Source organism: Camelus ferus, chromosome 8 (genome assembly GCF_009834535.1).
Source record: "Camelus ferus isolate YT-003-E chromosome 8, BCGSAC_Cfer_1.0, whole genome shotgun sequence".
NCBI classification, from domain to species: domain Eukaryota; kingdom Metazoa; phylum Chordata; class Mammalia; order Artiodactyla; family Camelidae; genus Camelus; species Camelus ferus.
Window position 1 is genome coordinate 29,236,624 of NC_045703.1, and position 19,968 is coordinate 29,256,591.

Genomic DNA, 19,968 nt, shown 5'->3' on the forward strand with positions numbered 1-19,968 from the left:
AATTTGGCTATCGGGGTACAAAGGCCAGTTTTTTGGCAATAGTAATAAGATTACTTATTCAGTCATCTAACACACATTTATTGAGTGTCTACCAACTCAGGCACTATTCTAGGCCCTGGGATACACTAGTGAACAAAACAAACATTAATCCCTGTCCAGATGGAGCTTAAACTCTAGGAAGAGCAGGAAGAGCAGATGATAAACAAATAAATTAGTAAAGTCAGTATGGTGATTTTTGTACTTGGTTGGAGAACATAAAACTGGGAAGGAGGAAGTTAGGGAGTTAGGTACTCAAGCAAGGCCTTAACTGACAGGAGTCATAAGGAAGTAAGGACACAAGGAAGTGAACAGATAGGTATCTTGGAGGCGAGCATTCCAGGCAGAAGGCACAGGAAATGCAAAAGCTTTGTTGTGGGAAAAGGACTTCTGAGTTCCAGGAACTCACTATATGTTTTCTATTGACCAGTTTCTTTCCCATTTTCTTCATTATTTTATTTATCCTTCTATGGATACTTTTGGTCTAGTTTTATCTTTGAGATTAGATGTCAGAACTACTTGGCACTTCTCCAGGAAGATTTTTTAGTAAGGAAAAGATAATGCTTTTTTATTTTCTGATTTACTTCTATTAATTTTTCTGATAATGTTCAAAATTCCTTTTAGAGTTATTTCTGCTTTTCTGTTTTAGCAATTGCAGGAACAGCAGGGGCACGGGATTGATGTTTTAATAAAATAGTTTACAATGGCTACTTAATTAGTCTTCTGGTCATGAATAATTCTCTTGAATACAACAAATGTAATCTAAGTTATTTCCAAGTTACCTAATACTTGTACAGAGCAAAATTTATTGCCACATTTCTGTAGACTGGCACAGTCATATGAAAATTTCCTATAGAGCTTCCAGACAATTTGGCATTAAACTGTCCATGAGTGCTTATTTCACTCCCATAATTATTAAGCTGTTGAAATCTCTAATAAAAGGTAATTTCATTGACCAAAGCAAGCAGTTGTTTTCCCAGAGGAAACAAACTGATACCTAGACACTCTCTGAAAGTCTTGAGTGTGATAATTATGTAAGTCAAGGAAGAAATAGTCTGATTTTTTTCCAAAAGGTCTTACACAGTGTCGTAGCAAAAATTAGAAACATTACATGAAACAAACAAAATTCACTATAACATGGAGGAATAGTTTGTCATGTCAGACAGTGGAATTAAAGATAGAAAAAAAATAAGTGTGAGTTGACATTTTTTGGAAGATACAATCAAAATAATTTTTCTATAAATGATTTGATAGAATTAGTAGGGAAGCCTCCAAATTATTATACCATGCTATGCTCTCTTTTTTCTGTTTCTTCTTCTATTGTGGCCCAAGGACCTAACTTCCTGGAACTCTTTCTAGTGTAGTTTTTAAAATTTAGTTTTCACACAACTGAAACTTGGCATTCTCCTTCTTGTATTCCAGACCTTCTTGTCTGCCTGCCTGAGCTCACTCTATTCCCTGTTCTTGGAATGTCTTCATTTCCTGTTAACAGTAAAGCTTCTAGAAGGCCTTCAGGACTTCCCACACAACATGCTCTTCTTTCATTGATTCCACAACACCTAGTAGAATCTGTTATCGCTTTCTTCATCCCTCCAATTTGATTGCCTACCTCTTTTGGACAGCAGTTTGTATTCCCAATACCCTTATCATAGTGACTCAACATTTTTTGTTTAATCAAATTAGGGCAGATCACTTACAAATTCCTCTTTGGATACATTGTCCCTTGGCCATTCACTCCACCCATGGTCCATTTTGGGCTGTTGGCTTTCCCATGTCACATAAATTCTTTCAAAACATTTGAGTGTATGCCACGTGGAAAATAATTTATGCTATTCAAATACGGAAAGCAAAAGTGGTAGGAGCACCTGTGCTCTGCCAAAGATAAGTTGGATGCTGGAGGCAAATTGGGGCCACCATTTAGGGAGGTGACATTGTTACGGAAACGACAGGCCAGTCAAAAAACAAGCACCACTCGGAGGGTTGGAGTACTCAGATGTATTACGCCGTCGGGCTCAGAGGGGCTTCTGCTCCGAAGCTCTGACCACCTTCAAGATGTGCACATGAGGTTTTATAGGGTAAAGTACAAGCTTGGGGTATTCGGCCAATAGGCATGGAACAGCTTTAGCAGCATCATCATCACAAAAGTGGAGGCGGGGAGGCAGCAAACCAACATTCCAAAGCCAGATATGTATCTTTGAAAATCCAGCTGGCTAGCGAAAAACATAAACAGCAAACCAACACTAATTAACTTAGATTTACAAGTTAGTCTAGCAGAACTCAGATCAGTATTCCATACTTAGATTTGTGAGTTGTCTTGTTAGACCAACCCAGCCTCTCCTTCACATTCCTAGACTTATGAGTTACCTTGTCAGACCAGCCCGGTTTTTCCTTCACAACATCAACATTTCATTAAAATATGAGGGCCTATTGGATCACCTACATTTTATTTAGATTTCGGAATCTCGGTCAGGTTCGCTAACCAAAGCGGCTGAGGAGTGGTTACTTGACTACAAGTTGTAATCACCTTCCAATTCCTTGAAACTGTTTTGTGATCCTCTGCAGCAGCCGCGAGGACCACCCCTCCCCCACTCCTTGCCCAGAGCCTTCGACCCAGTCCCTCCGCACTGCATGCTGGGAGTAGTAGTCCCGGCTGGTAGCGTCCGGAAGGACCAAAGGGCGTCGGAGTCCAGCCCGCCCTCTCGCTACTAGAAGTCGCCTTCTTCCGCTGCTCCTTTCGTACTCTTGGGCAGAGTCCTCCGTGAGCACCGGGGGAATTTGTGTTACCGTCTGTCTTCTGGGTCTCAGTAAAGTTTTTCTCTTCCTCCACCTGTACGGGGCTCAAGATGGCGGCTTCCTGGTCGCCCTTGGTTACCCTGCGCTTAGCGCACAGCCGGCTGAGAGGGAGATGTGGTGGGTGCCGGGCTTGGGCTGCTGCTCTCGTCCCTTCGGCCCCCTTCCCCGGAAACCCTCTTTGTAAAGGTCAGTGACTGTGCCTTGAGTAGGCCGAGCCGACTGCCTACGACCGGGGGAGACTCCGGTCAGTCACCCTCCCTCCTCGAGCTCCCCTAACTGCCTACTGGTTCACGGTTATCGTTTTCGAGACGTTTTTCTCCAGAGGAGTTTCACCCTCTCTTACTGCCTGCTCATGAAGGATCCCTGAGCATTGAGGGAGGTGGCTCAGAGTGACTTAAATTTTGAGGTTCTGAGGTCGACTTAGCGTCTGTTCCCTCTAGGCTGTTAGAATTGAGATCTTGTAAGCCTAGGTCGGAGTACCTGCCTCGAAGGGATGCAAGTACGGGGTTGGGGTCTGGGGACTCTTCCAACCTGCGCTTTCCCAAGTTCTCCATGCAGGTGACCCGGCACTGTGTCTAAAAGCCCAGCCTCTGAAGCCTGCAGGCCCTGCGGGACTCTCGGATTCTGGGAGTGCATGTGTACAAGCATTCTCAGATTAAGGGAGCGATTCTTTGTGTTCTTTTCAGGTCACTAGAGGCTTCAGTGAGGTGTATTTTGTCACCGGTCTTGCTTCATGCATTCATTCATTCAAATTGTTATGTGTTCATGAAAACTAACCTATATTTTGAGTAACCAGGCCCACAGAAGTGCTAATTTTACTCCGTATTCATATGCTCCCATTAAACTGCGGGCTGCTCTAAGGCAAGGACCAGGTGTCATTGTTTCCTCAGCATTTCATAAGAGTGGCGCCTTTCGGGCAGATAGGTTTTTTGAACGAATGAATGATGTTATTCTTATTGTCTCCCTCATTCACCTATTTAATGCTTTCTTTCTTTTTTTGAAAAGAAAATCCAGGCACCCCCCCCTTATACATTTTAATAAATTGATTTTCATTGGCTAATTAGCTAAAACCCTATCAGTCTTTATTATCATCAAAAGAGTTGAAATTAATACTAGAACTATGATTATATCACCTTAGGTTTTTTTTTCCCCAAAGTTAAACATAATCCGCCTACTGTAGTAATGGAACATTTTGGCAGCATGAAATTTGGAACATAATATAAGCTATTTTTTAATGTTTAGATTAGGCAATACAAGCAAATGACACAAAATTCAAAAGGTACAATAAGGAATATGGTAAAATACTGACTTTCTTCCATGCCTATCTCAGAACCTCTTTTCCTTCCCAGAGGCAACTTCTAATACTTGTTTCTTATGTATTCTTAGAGACATTCTGTGTATGTACAAACATACATGTTTATAATGTCTGTATTAAGAAAATAGAGGTGGTAACGTATACACACTGTTCTGGTCCTTTTTTTTCATTTAGTGTATCTTGGAGATCATTCCGTATTAATTCGTGTAGACCTGCTTCATGATTTAAATTGTTAAAACAGAATTACATTCTAGGCATGTACCGTAATTTATGAAAATTAAGGCTTAAGGAACATCATCATGATAACATGAGATTTACTGAATGTTTATTCTGTGTCATGCAGTATGCTAAGTGCTTTCTACATACATTATCTTGTTTAATTCTCATTATCCTCATTTCAGGGATGATGACTCCAAGGTTGCAGAAGTTGTATGGCTAGTTAAGTGGCAGAACTTGTGGGTTTAAGTAAAGGCTACCCTAGGACTTACATCTGATCCTAAGGTTTATATTGTTCACCTGTACTCATACTGCCTCCTATACTCAAAATTTAGCCAGTTTTGGAAGTGGACATTTGATACTGTGCAATTAGGTCAGAGGTCGATGTGATTGTAACTAAAGTTGCTCCCTCCCCTCCTTGAAATAAATGGAAAATTTAAGTTGAAGTGTTACTCAGTATTTAGAGTCTGATTTAAAAATTTCTTTTCTATCTATTTCTTGATTTTTTGGGGTTTTTACATTTATATTTTATCTCCATTTTTTCACCTTTTCATGTCTTCTGTTTACTACACTATAATGTGAGGAAAACATTGATTTAATGTAAAATGAAAGAAGGAAATAGATAAAGGAATGAGGGGTAAGGAAGAGCATGTTCTTTGTTTTTATGTTTCATCTAAGCTTTAATGCCAGCCCTGGCTCCAAAACATTTTGAAAACTGAAACTGAAAACTTCAGGGGTCCTAAAATGCTGTTCATTCAAATCACCTACCCGATTGCCTAACTTTAAATTCCTTGGGAAATACAACTTAGAAATTCCATTTTGGGATGTCTGTATTTTTGTTAGGTTATTAAACAGTTGATAGTGAAATTTGGTATCTTACGTAATTTAAGTATATATGCTCAATTTTGATTTCATTGCTTGTTTTCCTTTAGGTCTAAGTGTATCTTCATTTAATGTAACAGTTATTCAACCTCCAGGTAGTTACGAGGAAGCATTTTATTAGAAATTAGAGTGGCTGTGATGTGGGTTGAAAATGCCTCAAAATTGCTGATTTAGTTAAAGCCTTGTATTAAGGGTGTGTTGGGGGAAGTGAATGAGATTGGTTCCAGCCCTTGAAAAGCTGGCAGTCTTGGAAGGGAGATGAAGTAGCAATACGTAACGTTTTTGGAGCCCTTTCTATGTTCAGGCAGTCCGCTAGCAGTTTCTCTCATAATTTCATCTTCATAAAAACTCTATAAAGTTACTGTTACCTGTTTTGTAGATGAACAAATATGAGAGGCATGGCCACTCAAATGGAATTTGAACCCAGGCATTTTTGCTCCAGAAGCACATAGTTAACCACTATGTTCTACTAAGTCCTTACCGTGACAATGAACATTAATAACATCATCTAGGCCTGTCTGAAGTGTTGTGGGACTACAGAGGAGAAGGCAGCTCTGCTTGGAGAGAGGAGGGCTTTTTAGCATAAGTGTAGAAGTGAGCTGCACCTGGACCTTACTGGTGTATGGTCCTCCAGGGAGAGCAGCTAGTGATGAAGCTTGGAAGGTGGGCTGGTTTCTGGTTAGAATAGTCCTGTATAGTATGTGAAGATGGCTTGGAGGGATGCTGTTGGAGGTTTCTTAAGAAGAGAAATGATCAGATCCATTTTAGCATGATCATCCTTGTGGCCGCCTGAAAATCAGATCTGGAATGCCTGCATGGGGGTATATTGGAAGCTTGGTGATTACTTAGGAGGAAGTTGCAGTTTGGGGAAGGATTGGGCCTGAATTACTGCTGTGTTAAAGATGGAGAGCAGGGCAGCAAGAGAGGGAATTCAGAGACTCTGCTTTGGTAAAACTGACAGGGCTCTGGGGGAGACAAGGAAAGAGAGGGGTTAAGGTCAATTTAGGTTTCCTACTTTGGGTAATTTAATGGGATCACATTCCCTCTATTAAAGGAATCAAAAACAAAAAGTGAAGTTAGAGGCATTTTATGGGGTGAGTCCATTTTGAATGTGTTAAATTTGAGGTGTTAATGACAATTCTAGGTAAATAAGTCTAATTAGTTGTAGGAAATAGGGATCTGAGTCTAAGAGAGGAAACATGAGGTGTTGAGAGCCATGAGAATGGAAGAACTAGCCTCGGAATACTTGTAGAGTGAAAAGGAGAAAAGGCTGGGAATAAGTCCTTGAGGAAGACTGGTATTTTATGAGCAGGACATGACCTTGTCAGAGAACAGTTAGAGAGGTCATAGGAGAACTAGGAGACAAGCTAAAAGAAGGTTTCTAAGTTTTCTAAAATTTAAAATGAGCACATATGAGTTTCTGTTTTATTTAAGCTAGCCTTAGAAATTAAGTTTATTTCATAGAGGCAAGGTAATATGAGAGTCACATCTTGTGATTTCTTATTATTATAATGTCCTTCTGTATCTCAGTGTTACATTTTTAGATCTCTCTGTTAACTGATGATTTATATTTACCTTTAGCTCATGTACATTGGAGATCTTGATTAGGTGTTAATGTGACTATAACTACCCACTTCAGCCAAATGAATTGGTATTATTTATTGGTTGTATAGAGTAGTGGTTAAGAAAATGGGCTTTGGACTTTTATTACCCAATTTGATGAATACCCTGTGTGAAACTTCATGTTTCTTGGGTTTCCACTAACATTTATTATTATATTAGAAAAGAATGTTCCTGCCTGCTTCTGAGAGTGATTAACTTCATGATGATGGTTTCTGTCTTCCAATTAATTTTTTTTTTTAAGCACAGCACAGCTTATTGCATAGGCATAGCTAGTGCCCAGATGTAGTTCTGGGGTGTAGGGTGGGGCAGATGAAATAGGGTGGGTCTCAAGAGTAGAACCACAGAAAGGAACTTTAGAGGACCAGAACTGGATTATTGATCACTTGTGGATTAGCACTGCTTTATTCCTCAAGAGCTTTGTTCTCTTTGTTTAAGTAAATGAAGAATATTCAAATGGGTATAACTATTTTGGATTTGTCTTTTCACAGAAAGTATCACAGAAATAATAGATGTGAAGAGTTTAGAAACTGGTAGTTCAGCTTTGGGCCTAGTACAATAATATGCTCTATAAATTATGACAGAAGGTCATTAGCCTCAGCTTGAATATACCTAATACTGTTTTCCCAGGCCACTCACATTTTTCTCTGAACTGTGACTGAGATTTGTTCTAATTTCTCTCTTAAGAGCCTTTTGAATATGTCTGCTCTTCCTGCTATGCTTTTCTTCCTTGCCTAAGGTTCTCATTGAGGTCCCATTTCTATACATACCCTCCTGGAGGTACCTGAATACTTTAATCTCCAGAATCTTTTTTATAATGTTTCACTGTCCTGTTTGTCCCTTTTTATTTCTTCTCTCCATTCAGCTCATCCTAGAAGATACCTTTACAACACATTATCTATCCATATTCTTAACCAGATGTGCCAGTTTTCAAGTTCTTAAGGCCTGAACGAGTACTTTTTAGACTAGTTCCTTCAAAGCTTCATAATGCAATTTATATCTTAAATGTAATTCTGATAGATTCCATTAAATTCTCATTTGTATATGTGTGTGAATATAAAATTTAAAATAAATGAGCATAACAAATAGATGTTATTTTTCTTTATCATTTGATAGAAGATAGATCCAATAGATCTCATTATTAAATCGTGTTTAATGGACTGAATGGACTGAATGGACTGAATATTAAGGAGTTAACTCAGTATGCTAGGCCGTGCTTATAATTACTTCAGAATAGCTTTATTCAGATTTTTAGGCAGTGTTTTACTGATTTGTTATGAGATTTAAAGTACTGTTTTTTTTTCTTTTTGTAAACTTATACATGTTGGTACATTTGAGATTAACTAGTCTCTAAAGGAAAAGAATGGTAACCAGCAAGCACTTAGTTTTAATTTTCATAATTTTTCTACTTAAATGAAAAGCACCCTTTTAAAGCCGCAAAATCAGCCTTTTATGAATAAAGTAAATCATCTTGTGATGCCTTCCTCGATGATGGCTTATGTTGTTTTTCTAAAGAGTTTAATTAAGGTTTGATTTTCTTCTGTTCTGCACTTTGTTTATTCATCACTGAATCAAACATAGGTCTTTAATGTCCCTAGTAAATCTGACTTTTTGGGTCATTGATGACCATTGCAGTTTTTCAAAAAGCAGCTGAATGTTTATCTTTTGGATATGATTAGAACATAATAGAGTGTCAGTGGGTTGCCTGTGACCTTAGCATGGGCTTCTGTCATTGTAGGAGAACATTTCTGGTCAGTGGCCACTGTTTACAGTTTGTTAAAATCAACACAAATGTACAAAAACTCATGAATAATTGTGAACACAGTATTTGGATGTTTAATAAATATGCATTAAAAATCTAATTACAGTAATGAAGTTTACAGCTGAAATTTTAATCCAGCCATTTAGAAATATTAAACGTGCTTTTCCTGATTGTGGATTTTTCTCATGGCAGTTGGATAAACATTTTAAACTGGAAATCTAAATTCCTTATATAGTTTTGATTTCATTTAACTAAGCGTGTGTTCTTTTTGGCAACAGTCTTCTTTCTTTTTGTAAATAAGTGAAGCTCTTTTTATTCCATAACTGTTACTTAGAAGAATTTTGATCAGTTCTGTCTTAGGACTAATGAACATATGAAATACCAGATGAATAATAAAATGTGACCTGGAAAGACTAGGTTGTGATTTTGGTTTCATTTTATAGTACTGGATCATTTAATTTGGTATTTCCATTTTATCTGTAGAATGTGATTAATCATCCTAACTCTTCCTTCCTTTCATGTCATTTATGAGGCTTAAATACATTATAATATGAGAAAGTCCTCTGGAAAATGTAAGACATGTTATATAAATGTGGGACTATGCTAGGAGTAATTGAAATAGTAATACTGAAATGCTAGAGGTGGTGGACTCCAGTCATTGAATAGAAATGGAATGAACTCAACTATATGTATAATTACTAAAACCATTTTAATTTTAGGGGAAGATTCATTATATTAACAATGGTAAGGGAGGAGAGTGTAGCTCAGGGGCAGAGTGCATGCTTAGCATGCATGAGGTCCTGGGTTCAATCCCCAGGACCTCCATTAATAAATAAATAAATAAATAAATAAACCTAATTACTCCCCCCCCCCCCAAAAAGGCAACAGATTCAGTCTGATTTCAGTTCTTTGAATTCTAGAAAATGTGGTTTTGATTTTTCTAAGATTGTGCAGAGTGCCTCTGTAGATAACCAGGGATGGTTTTTGTTATCCCGGACTTAACTACCTTTTCTCTGGATATTCTGAACATCTAGAACATCTTAGAAAATATGAGCTACTGCTTTCGTCATGATGTTTCAAAGAAAGCTGTTGAAATTTGATTTATAGTATGCAGTAAGTCACTAAGGTAAAATATCTTCATTTATAAGATACTGCTTATGAATACTGTTTTCAAAGGAACTCAGGTTTGAATTATTTGCTGTGCAATAAGTTATGAAGATAACATTTCATAGAATCATAGAATAATAGAGCTGAAGAAGATCTCTGAGTTATGTAGTCAAATGTCAGATGGGAATGTAGTTTCTGCCTTATCATTTCTTTTTGAGGCGTCCTATTCATTTTTGGATAGCCCTAATTGCTGAAAAATTCTTTAAGCAGGCTGAAGTAAAAGCTTTTCTGTAACTTCTCCCCATTCATCTCGACTCTTTCCCCAGGCACAACATATATAACTCTAGTCCTTATTGCACTTATTGCAGTTCTTTAAACATATTGAGACTGATAATATCTTGTTCATTTGTTTAGTCCTTCATTCTTTTATCGTATTATTGGTCGTCTTCTTGTCCCACCTACATATGACAGCCTTTAAAACACTAAAGGCATATATTTCTCCATTCATCCATTTGTTCATTCGTTCCCAAAATATTTCTTCGTGCTGAATATATGCAAGACACAGAGTGCTGGGATGTTGTCACTCTCTTATTAATGTCAGCTGTCTCTTGTCTTATCAATCAAATCTTATGACATGGTTTCTAGATCCTTGAACTACTTCCCTTCTTGAGATTGCAATCTGCTTTCTGAATGTTACTCTGAAAATGTGGCCCCCATATCTCAATATATTCCTTCAGACATGTCTGGCCAGAGCAGTATTGTAGGTTACCTTTTCTGTGTCCTGTGGCCAGCTCATATCCATATGTCACCTTGACTTGTAGGGCTATTAGACAGGCTTCTCCAGTTTGTATTTGATTAGTTATTTTTTCTGTTAAAAATAAATTATTTTTAGTTATAAAAATACTACATGTGCATAATAGAAAATACAGAAAAGATCATTACTGTTAACTTCATTTTTAAGTATACTTATTGAAATGTAAGATTTCATTTAGAAAAGTACACAAATGATGAGTGTAAAGCCTACTGAATTTTCATAAAGAGAATGAATTTGTGTAAATACAACCCAAATTGAGAAATGAAACATTTGTAGTACCCAGAGGCTTCCATTGTGCACCCTCCAAGTTACTAGTTTTTTACTCACGGTGGCAATCAACATCCTGATTTATGTTACTGTTGATTTATCCTTTTATCTGTTGATGGACACTTAGGTTGTTTTCATGTCTTGTCTATTTAAATAATGCTGCAGTGAACGTGGGGGTGCAGATTTTTTTTGAGATAGGAATTTTGTTTCCTTCATATAAATACCCAGAGGTGGAATTGCTGGATTCTGTTTCTTAATGAATTATGTCAGATATATAGATTGCAAATATTTTCTCCCATTCTGTGGATTGTACTTTCACTTTCTTGATAATATTCTTTGATACTCAGAAGTTTTAATTTTGATGAAGTCCAATATATTTTTTCTTTGGTTGCTTTTTTTTTTGGATGTCATATCTGTTATGAAGATTTACAAACTTGTTTTCTTTTAAGTATTTTATAGTTTAGCTCTTACATTTATGTTTTTGAGCCATTCCTGCAAGGATTTAATTGGGATTCATTAAGTCTGAGTTTCACAGGTGATTGTGATGTCCAGACAAGACTGGATTTAGAAAGTCCACACCTGTTAAGAAAATAGACAGGTATTGATTGGCTTTTTCTGTAAAGGGTCAGATAATATTTTTTCTTTGCCTGCCCTCCATATATGTGAGTTTGGCATCCATGGATAGAGAAGGTCAGTTGTATTCATTGTACTGTGCCATTTTATATAAGGGACTTGAGCATTTGTGCATTTTGGTATATGCACGACTCTTGGAACCAATACCACGCAGATACAGAGAGACACTTGTACTCAACTCTGGTATTGTAGTGTGAAAACAGCCAGAGACAATAGACGAATGGGCATGGCCAATTTGGCCTGCAGGCCATAGTTTGCAGACCTCTGGATTAGGTAAATATTAATACATACTTAATTTTTTTCAAATTTTAAATATATTTACATTTTAGAACCATCTGGAAAGTATTTTGGTATGTAGTATGAGGAGATAATCTAAACTAATTTTTTCTATTGTCTTCCAGTTGTGCAGATGTCACTTGTTGAATGATCTCTTGGCTCTCATTGCTTAATTCATTTGTTCAATAAATATTTACTGTGTGCCTATCATATGCCAGGCATTGTAAGTACTAGGTATACAGTGAATTAAACAGGTATGATACCTTCCCTCTTGTAGCTTGCAGTCAGGTTGAGAGGGAGAGGCATAAAATAAATAACGAATACATAATTATAAATTGGGTGATAAAAGAGAAGAACCGTGATAAGATTTGATATGCTTCTCTCTTTTATTATATATTAAGTTATTCCATAAAGACTTCGTTTTTGGAATATATATTCTATTCATTGATCTTTTGATCTAGTGTTTTATATTTATTTTCCCATGTGGTAGACAATATCTCCTTCATTACTTTCCTTTTTCATGATTTTCTAAGGATTTTGGATTATGATTTTGGTGAAACTATATTTAATCTGTGAATTAATTTGTGATGAATTGACAATGTTACAATGTTGTGCCTTTCTTTCCAATAATATTATGTCTAGTTTTCCAAATTTTTTTATGCCTTTGAGAAAGATTTTAGTTTTTTAAAATTAAAAAAATATTTTCCCGTACATAGTTGCAATATATAGACTTTTTAAAAAAACTTTATTTTCCTTCTTTGAGGGGGGAGGGTAATTAGTTTTATTTATTTATTTATTTTAGTGGAGGTACTGGGGATTGAACTCAGGACCTCCTGCATGCTAGGCATGAATTCTACCACTGAGCTATACTCTCCCCCTCAGTTTTGTATATAGATCTTACAAATTGATTGTTAGTGTGATTCTTTATTCTAGATTTTTTATCATAATTGTAAGTGGGAATTAAAAAAACTGTGTTTCCAGCAGGTCATTGCTAATATGTCAGAAAGATAAAGCTGTTAAATTGTTTTCCAGTATCCTTCTTTGCTTAAGAGGGGGCTTAATCAAGCCACTGAGTTCTTTAAAACTCAAAAGTGACTCCCTGGTACCTTCAGGATTAAATTCAAACTGATTATCATTGTAAGGCCCTGTGTCATCTGGTTCCTTTATATTTCTCTAGTAGCCCAACTCTTGCCCCCTCTGCCTTCCACTTTGTATGTCAGCTATATTGAACTTGTTTCATTTTCTTTAGTGCACTATTCTCTCATATTTCAGAGCCTTCTCCCAGCCTAATGCACTTCTTTCCCTTTCTTCCATCTTCCCCTGGTTAACTCCTGTTTGTCCTTTTGCTCGCAATGGAAACATCATTTCCTAGGAGTACCTTTCATTACCTCCCTAACCTAGGTTCCTAGCTTTGGCTCTGTGATCTCATAACATCCTCCTCTTCCCTTTACTATGTATCACACTTTATTAAAGTTATTTATCCATTTGTTTGTATCTCCTAGTGCCCTGTTGGAATTTTGAGTGCAGTTACAGTGTCTGTCTAACTGGTTGTGTTTGAAGTTTTTAGTACAGAGTATTCATTGAATTAGTTGTTGCTTATTGAATTCTTCTGTTTAATAGGTTTTCAATTGATTCTTTTCAGTATAAGTTTTTGAACCTAATTGCACCTGTTGATACTTTCATTCCCATTTTTGTAGCACGTCAACGTCATCTTGAATCCTGAATGTGACCCAGCACTGATTTGTCTCCTAACTTTGTGTCATCTTTGAATTTGAGGGCTAGGTCATTATATCTTCATTTGGTGTCAAATATATTAACATATTGTTCTCAAAGCTTAAAAAGGTGTGCATAAATCTAATTAGTTAAAATTCTTAAAAGCCAGCTCTGTGAAATGTAAAGGCTTTTAGATTTATATGGAAAGGAATTTCTTTCCTCTGACACTTCAGCTTTGGGCCTTTTGTAAGAAACTGCTGCTGCTGGTAGGTTTTGGAAGAGTGCTATTTATTAGCAGAGGCAGGTTGACCCCAGAGTGCAGGCAGGGCAGAGCTCTAGCTGGGCCTGAGGAGGTTGGAGACCCAGGAGGAGCAGGTTGTTGGTTGCTCCAGGAGGCTTCAGTACTTCAAATTAGAGAGAGATTTGTGTTTTGATTTTCTGTTGCCTGGCTGCGATAAATGGGAGCACAGCTTTCACTTGTCTATAGTGTTATGGTGGTTTTAATGAGGGTGACATCCTGGTGGTTTGGGGTCACTTAGCTTCAGATCCTGTCTTGTCCATTCACGTAAGTTTTCTAACATTTTAAAGTATTTTAGTTTCCTTATTTGTAAGAAATAACAATATCTACCTTAGGTTTTTTTGAGAAGTTAGATAATATATAGAATGTGCTGTCTGTACACTGGGCATATGCTAGGCATTTGTTAGTGTTTTCTTTTTCTTTACCTTTCAGAATTCTGTCATGCATAAATTTTCAAATGAATCCAAGTTTTGCAGAGAAAAACCTTAAGTTGTTAAAATGAACATAAAGCATATAGCTTTTCTGGGTTGCATGAATACCTCTTGTGGTCTCTTGATTTTATATAACATCCTTAATTCTACTGAAGTAAACATACATAATGCCTTGAAGTTTTCAGAGTTATCACAAATTGTATTGAATATATTTGAATGTACAACTTTTTAGGAAGACATAATGGGAAAAGGTGGCTTTCTTTACCTTGGAAACTTTAAATTTTTATGGTCATGTGTTATCTTGCATGTCTTCAGTTCTTTCCTTTAATCATAGGATATTTTTGAGCTGAGAAATCTTTACAGAATGTTTTTGAGCTGAACCCCATTTAACTGACAAGTTGTATGTGAAATTTCTGCACATTAAACCACATCTTTACTGATTTTAAGTGTGAAATTGGAGATGGGTTCTCAAAAAATATTTAACTTCAAGTATTAAAACAAAAAACCTTAAGGTTGAAGCGAACTTTTAAAATAACATTTTTGAAAGGGAAAATGCTTACTTTCTGTTGAAACAGTCTGGTCCATCATTTTGTTTAACTCTCTAAAGTATGTCTTCAAGATATTTTTAACTACTTTTGTGTAGAATCAGAAATCCATTCCAATTTAATGCACCAAAGAATGCAAAGGCAACACATCCCCTTTGTTACTGTCACTCCAGCTCTATGGAAATAGTATCAACACAGTTAAGCTTGATGAGATATGTATTAGGAATCTCCAGAGAAATGGAACTAATAGAATATATATACACTTAGAAAGAGATTTATTATAAGGAATTGGCTCATGCAGTTTTGGAGGTTGGCAGGTCCCAAGATCTGTACTCAGCAAGCTGGAGACCCAGAGACCTAGGAAAGTTGGTGGTATTGTTCCAGTCTGAGTCCAAAGGCCTGAGAACCAGGAGAGCCAATAGTGTAGTTCTATTCCAAATACTGGTAGACTTAAGACCCAGGAAGAACTGATTTTTCAGTTTGAATACAAAGACAGGAGAAAATCAATATTCTGGCTTAAAGGCAGGAGGCGTTCCTTCTTACCCACAGGAAGGTCAGCCTTTTGTTCTATTGAGGCCTTCAACTGATTGAGCGAGGCCCACTCACATAAGAGAGAATAGTCTTCTTTACTCAGTTCACTGCCTCAGATGTTAATCTCATCCAGAAATAACCTCACAGACACATCCAGAATAATGTTTGACCAAGTGTATAGGTACTCCATGGCTCAGTCAAGTTGATACGTAAAATTAACCATTAGAGCATGTGTTAAGAGTATTGTTTTCCTCTGTTAAGTGATCCATACTAAGCTTCTTTTGTTTTACTATGAAGACAATAAAATCTTGAGGTTATGTTGACTTAAAAAAAAAAAAAAGGAGGGGAGATTGGCATAATGACAGATACAGTCAAAGTCTGGGGAAACTCATTTTTCCTGGGGGAAAAAATAGATATAATTGTTAAAGGACTATCCAGAAGGTTATAAAAGATTATTCAGATGCTAGACATCATGATATTGACTAAATCTTAAAGCAAATGGGCTGTGGAGTATAGTGGGATCATCCTAAAACTTAGTTTAGGAGAAAGTAGTGAAATAAAGTACAAAATTGAAATACTAGAACAGTGCAGACTTTTTGTGCTTCTAAAATCTTCCATTTATGTTTGTAGTTTAGTGTGTGAATCTTCAGAATGGCATTTTCCCACTGTCCATTTGGAGTACAATAAGACAAATTAATACAAATCAAAATAATATGGCAGCAGCATCACATAATTTGTATACACTGATGTGGTAACAGATTTAATTTAGTGCAGCTTTTGAGAAGTCTTTTGTGTTTCAATTTATACAGCTGCTCTCCAGGCCTAAGCTGGCCAATCTTTCAGCCTTGAGCGTCTTGCCTGACTGATTCTTTTTCTCTTTTTAAAAAAAAGACTTTATTATTATTTTTTAGAGGAGTTTTTGGGTTACAGCAAAATTGGGAGGAAGGTATAGAGATTTCCCACATACCTTTTACCATCATACATGCCCAGTTACCAATATCCCTTACCAGAGTGGTACAGTAGTTACAGTTGGTGAGCCTGCATTGACACAGCATAATCAGGATGTCTTGGTGGCTTCCAGGTTTTGGCCATTGTGAATAAAACTGCTATAAATATGTATGTGCAGGTTTTTGTGTGGCCATTAAGTTTTTAGCTCCTTTGGGTAGATACCAAGGAGCATGATTGTTGGATTGTATGGTAAGAGTATGTTTAGTTTTGTAAGAAACTCCCAAATTGTCTTCCAAAGTGGCTGTGCCATTTTGCATTCCCACCAGGAGTGAGAGGTCCTATTGCTCCACATACTGGCCAACATTTGTAAGTGTTCTGGATTTTGGCCATTCTGACAGGTGTGTGGTGGTATTTCACTGTTCTTTTAATTTGCATTTTCCCGATGACGTATGATGTGGAGATCTTTTCATATGCTTCTTCGCTATCTGTGTATCTCCGTTGGTGAGGTATCTGTTAAAGTCTTTGGCCCAGTTTTTAATCAGATTGTTTTCTTGTTGTGAGTTTTGTGTATTTTGAAAGAGTTCTTTGTATATTTTGGATAACAGTCCTTTATCAGATGGGTCTTTTTCAAATATTTTCTCCCAATATGTAGCTTATCTTCTGATTAGACCATGGCATTGTCTTTTGCCGAACTAAAGTTTTAAATTTTAATGAAGTCTAGTTTATCAATTTTTTCTTTCATAGATTGTGCCTTTGGTGTTATATCTAAAAAGTCGTCATTACTTTGTGGTTGCCAGGTGGGGAGGGGGATGGGAAGGGACAGACTGGGAGATTGAAATTTGTAGATACTGACAGGTATATATAGAATAGATAAACAAGATTATACTGTATAGCACAGGGAAATATATACAAGATCTTGTGGTAGCTCACGGTGAGAAGGTATGCGACGAATATATGTATGTCCATGTATAACTGAAAAATTTTGCTCTACACTGGAAATTGACACAACATTGTAAACTGACTATAACTCAATAAAACAAAATTAAAAATAAATAAATAAATAAATAAATAAATAAATAAATAAATAAAAGTGAGAAAAAAAAAGTCATCATTATACCCAAGATTGTCTAGGTTTCTCCTATGTTATCTTCTAGGAGTTTTATAGTTTTGTGTTTTATAATTAGGCCTATGATCCATTGAGTTAATTTTTGTGAAGGTTTTAAGGTCTGTGTCTAGATTGATTTTTTTGCATGTGAATGTCCAGTTGTTCCAGCACCATTTGTTGGAAAGACTATCTTTGCTCCATTGTATTGCCTTTACTCCTTTGTCCAAATTCAGTTGACTATATTTATGTAGATCTGTTTCTGGATTCTCTATTATGTTCTGTTGATCTATCTATCTATTCTTTTGGCAATACCACACTGTCTTGATAATTGTAACTTTATAGTAGATCTTGCAGTTGGGTAGTGTCAGTCCTCCAATTGTGTTCTCCTTCAGTATTGTGTTGGTTTTTTGGGGTCTTTTGCTTCTTCATTAAACTTCAGAATTATTTTGTCGATATCCACAAAATAACTTGCTAAGATTTTGATTGGGATTCTGTTGAATCTATAGCTCAAGTTGGGAAGAACTTATATTTTGACAATATTGAGTCTTCCTATCCATAAACATGGAATATCTCTTCATTTTAAAGTTTTCCTTTGATTTTGTTCATCAGAGTTTTGTAACTTCTTTCATATAGATCTTGTACATATTTTGTTAGATTTATACCTAAATGTTTCATTTTTGGAGAGATGCTAATATAAGTGGTATTATGTTTTTAACTTCACATTCCAGTTGTTCATTGCAGGCAGATATAAAAGTGATTGACTTTTGTGTATTTACCTTGTATCCTGCAACCTTACTATAATTGCTTATTAGTCCCAGGAGTTATTTTGTGGATTATTTTGGATTTTCTATATAGATGATCATTTGATTTGCTAACATAGACAGTTTTATTTCTTACTTACCAATCTGTGTACCTTTTATTTCCTTTTCGTGTCTTATGGCGTTAGCTAGTACTATGTTGACAAGGAGTGAGGAGAGGGGACATCCTCACCGTGTTCTTGATCTTAGTGGAAAACTTCTAGTTTCTTACCATTAAGTATGATGTTAGCTGTAAGTTTTTTGTAGATACTCTTTATCAAGATGAGACTGTTTACTCTATTCCTAGTTTACTGAGGGTTTTTGTGATGAACGGGTGTTAGATTTTGTCAAATGTTTTTTCTACATTTATTGATATGATCATGTGATTTTTTTTTCTTTAGTCTGTTAATATCATGGATTACATTAATTGATTTTTAAATGTTGAACCAGCTTTGCATTCCTGGGATAAACCTCACTTGTTTATAGGGTATAATTATTTTTATAAATTATTAGATTTGATTTGCTGAAATTTTGTTGGTGATTTTTGCATCCATGTTCATGAGAGATATTGGTATAGTTTTCTTTTCTTGTAATGTCTCTTTATTTTGGTACTAGGGTTATGCTGGCCTCATAAAATGAGTTGGGAAGTATTCCTTCTGCTTCTAATCCTCTGAAAGAGATCGTAGAGAATTAGTATAATTTCTTTTTCAAATGTTTGGTAGAATTCACTAGTAAACCTATCTCTGCCTGATGCTTTCTGTTTTGGAGATTATTAATTATTGATTCACTTTCTTTAATAGACATAGGTCTATTCAGATTGCGTGTTTCTTCTTGCATGAATTTTAGCAAATTATGTCTTTCAGGGAATTTGTCCATTTTTTCTAGGTTATCAAATTTGTGGGTTGAGTCGTTCATAATATTCTTTTATTATACTTTTAATGTCCATGAGATCACTTTAGTGTTATTCCTCTTTCATTTCTGATATTAGTTATTTGTGTCCTCTTTTTTTCCTAGTTAGATTGGCTAGAGGCTTATTGATTTCATTGATTTTTTTCAAAGAGCGAGTGTTTGGTTTCATTGATTTTCTCTGTTGATTTCCTGTTTTCAATTCTATTTATTTCTGCTCTAATTCTTATTTCTTTTCTTATGCTTACCTTTATTTATTTATTTTTAAATTTCTTTTATTTCTTTTTATTTTTTGAAGAGTGACTTTATTTAGGTTTTTTTTTTTTTTTTTTTTTTTTTTTTGAGGGAGGAGGTAATTAGGTTTATTTGTTTCTTTATTTTTAGACGAGATCCTGGGGGTTGAACCCAAAACCTCCTGCATGCTAAGCATGCGCTCTACCACTGCACTGTAACCTCCCCCCTCTTGTGCTTTTAATATGCTCTTTTTTTTGCTAAGGTTTCCTAAGGTGGAAACTTAGATGACTGATTTTAGATCTTTCTTCTTTTCTAATACATGCATTCATTGCTATAAATTTCCTTTTAAGCACTGCTCTTGCACTCTACAAATTTTCATAAATTGTGTTTCCATTTTCATTTAGTTCAAAATATTTTTACACTTACCTTGAAGTTTCTTCTTTGACCCATATGTTATTTAGGAGTGTATTGTTTAATCTCTGCATATTTTAGAATGTTCTACTTATCTTTCTGTTATTGACTTTTAGTTTAATTCCATTGTGGTCTGATTGTATGATTTCTCTTTTAACTTTGTTAATATATGTTTTAGGCACACAATGTGGTCTATCTTGGTGAATGTCTTATGTGAGCTTGAGAAGAATGTGTGATCTGCTGTTGTTGGTTGAAGTATTCCATAGGTGTCAATTATAGCTAGTTGACTGATGGTGTTGTTGAGTTCAACTGAGTCCTTACTGCCTGC

General features: G+C 36.0%; 1 protein-coding gene across 8 annotated transcripts in view; it reads left to right on the top strand.

Annotated features, from left to right (window-relative positions):
- AFG1L (AFG1 like ATPase) overlaps positions 1-19,968 on the top strand; it is a 201,920-nt gene that overhangs the window by 12,504 nt on the left and 169,448 nt on the right. For 2 of the 8 annotated variants that reach the window (XM_032484648.1, XM_032484650.1), the window contains exon 1: positions 2,891-3,015. The exons of 3 other annotated variants lie outside the window; for them this stretch is intronic. Coding sequence is in view for 1 of the 5 variants with exons in the window: in XM_006187426.3 (XP_006187488.1) it covers positions 2,880-3,015 (136 nt within the window). In the remaining 4 variants the exon portion in view is untranslated. Of the gene's footprint in view, positions 1-2,666; positions 3,016-19,968 lie in introns of those variants that run through there. 3 more of the 8 variants (XM_014561551.2, XM_006187426.3, XM_032484649.1) reach the window with 3 other exon arrangements.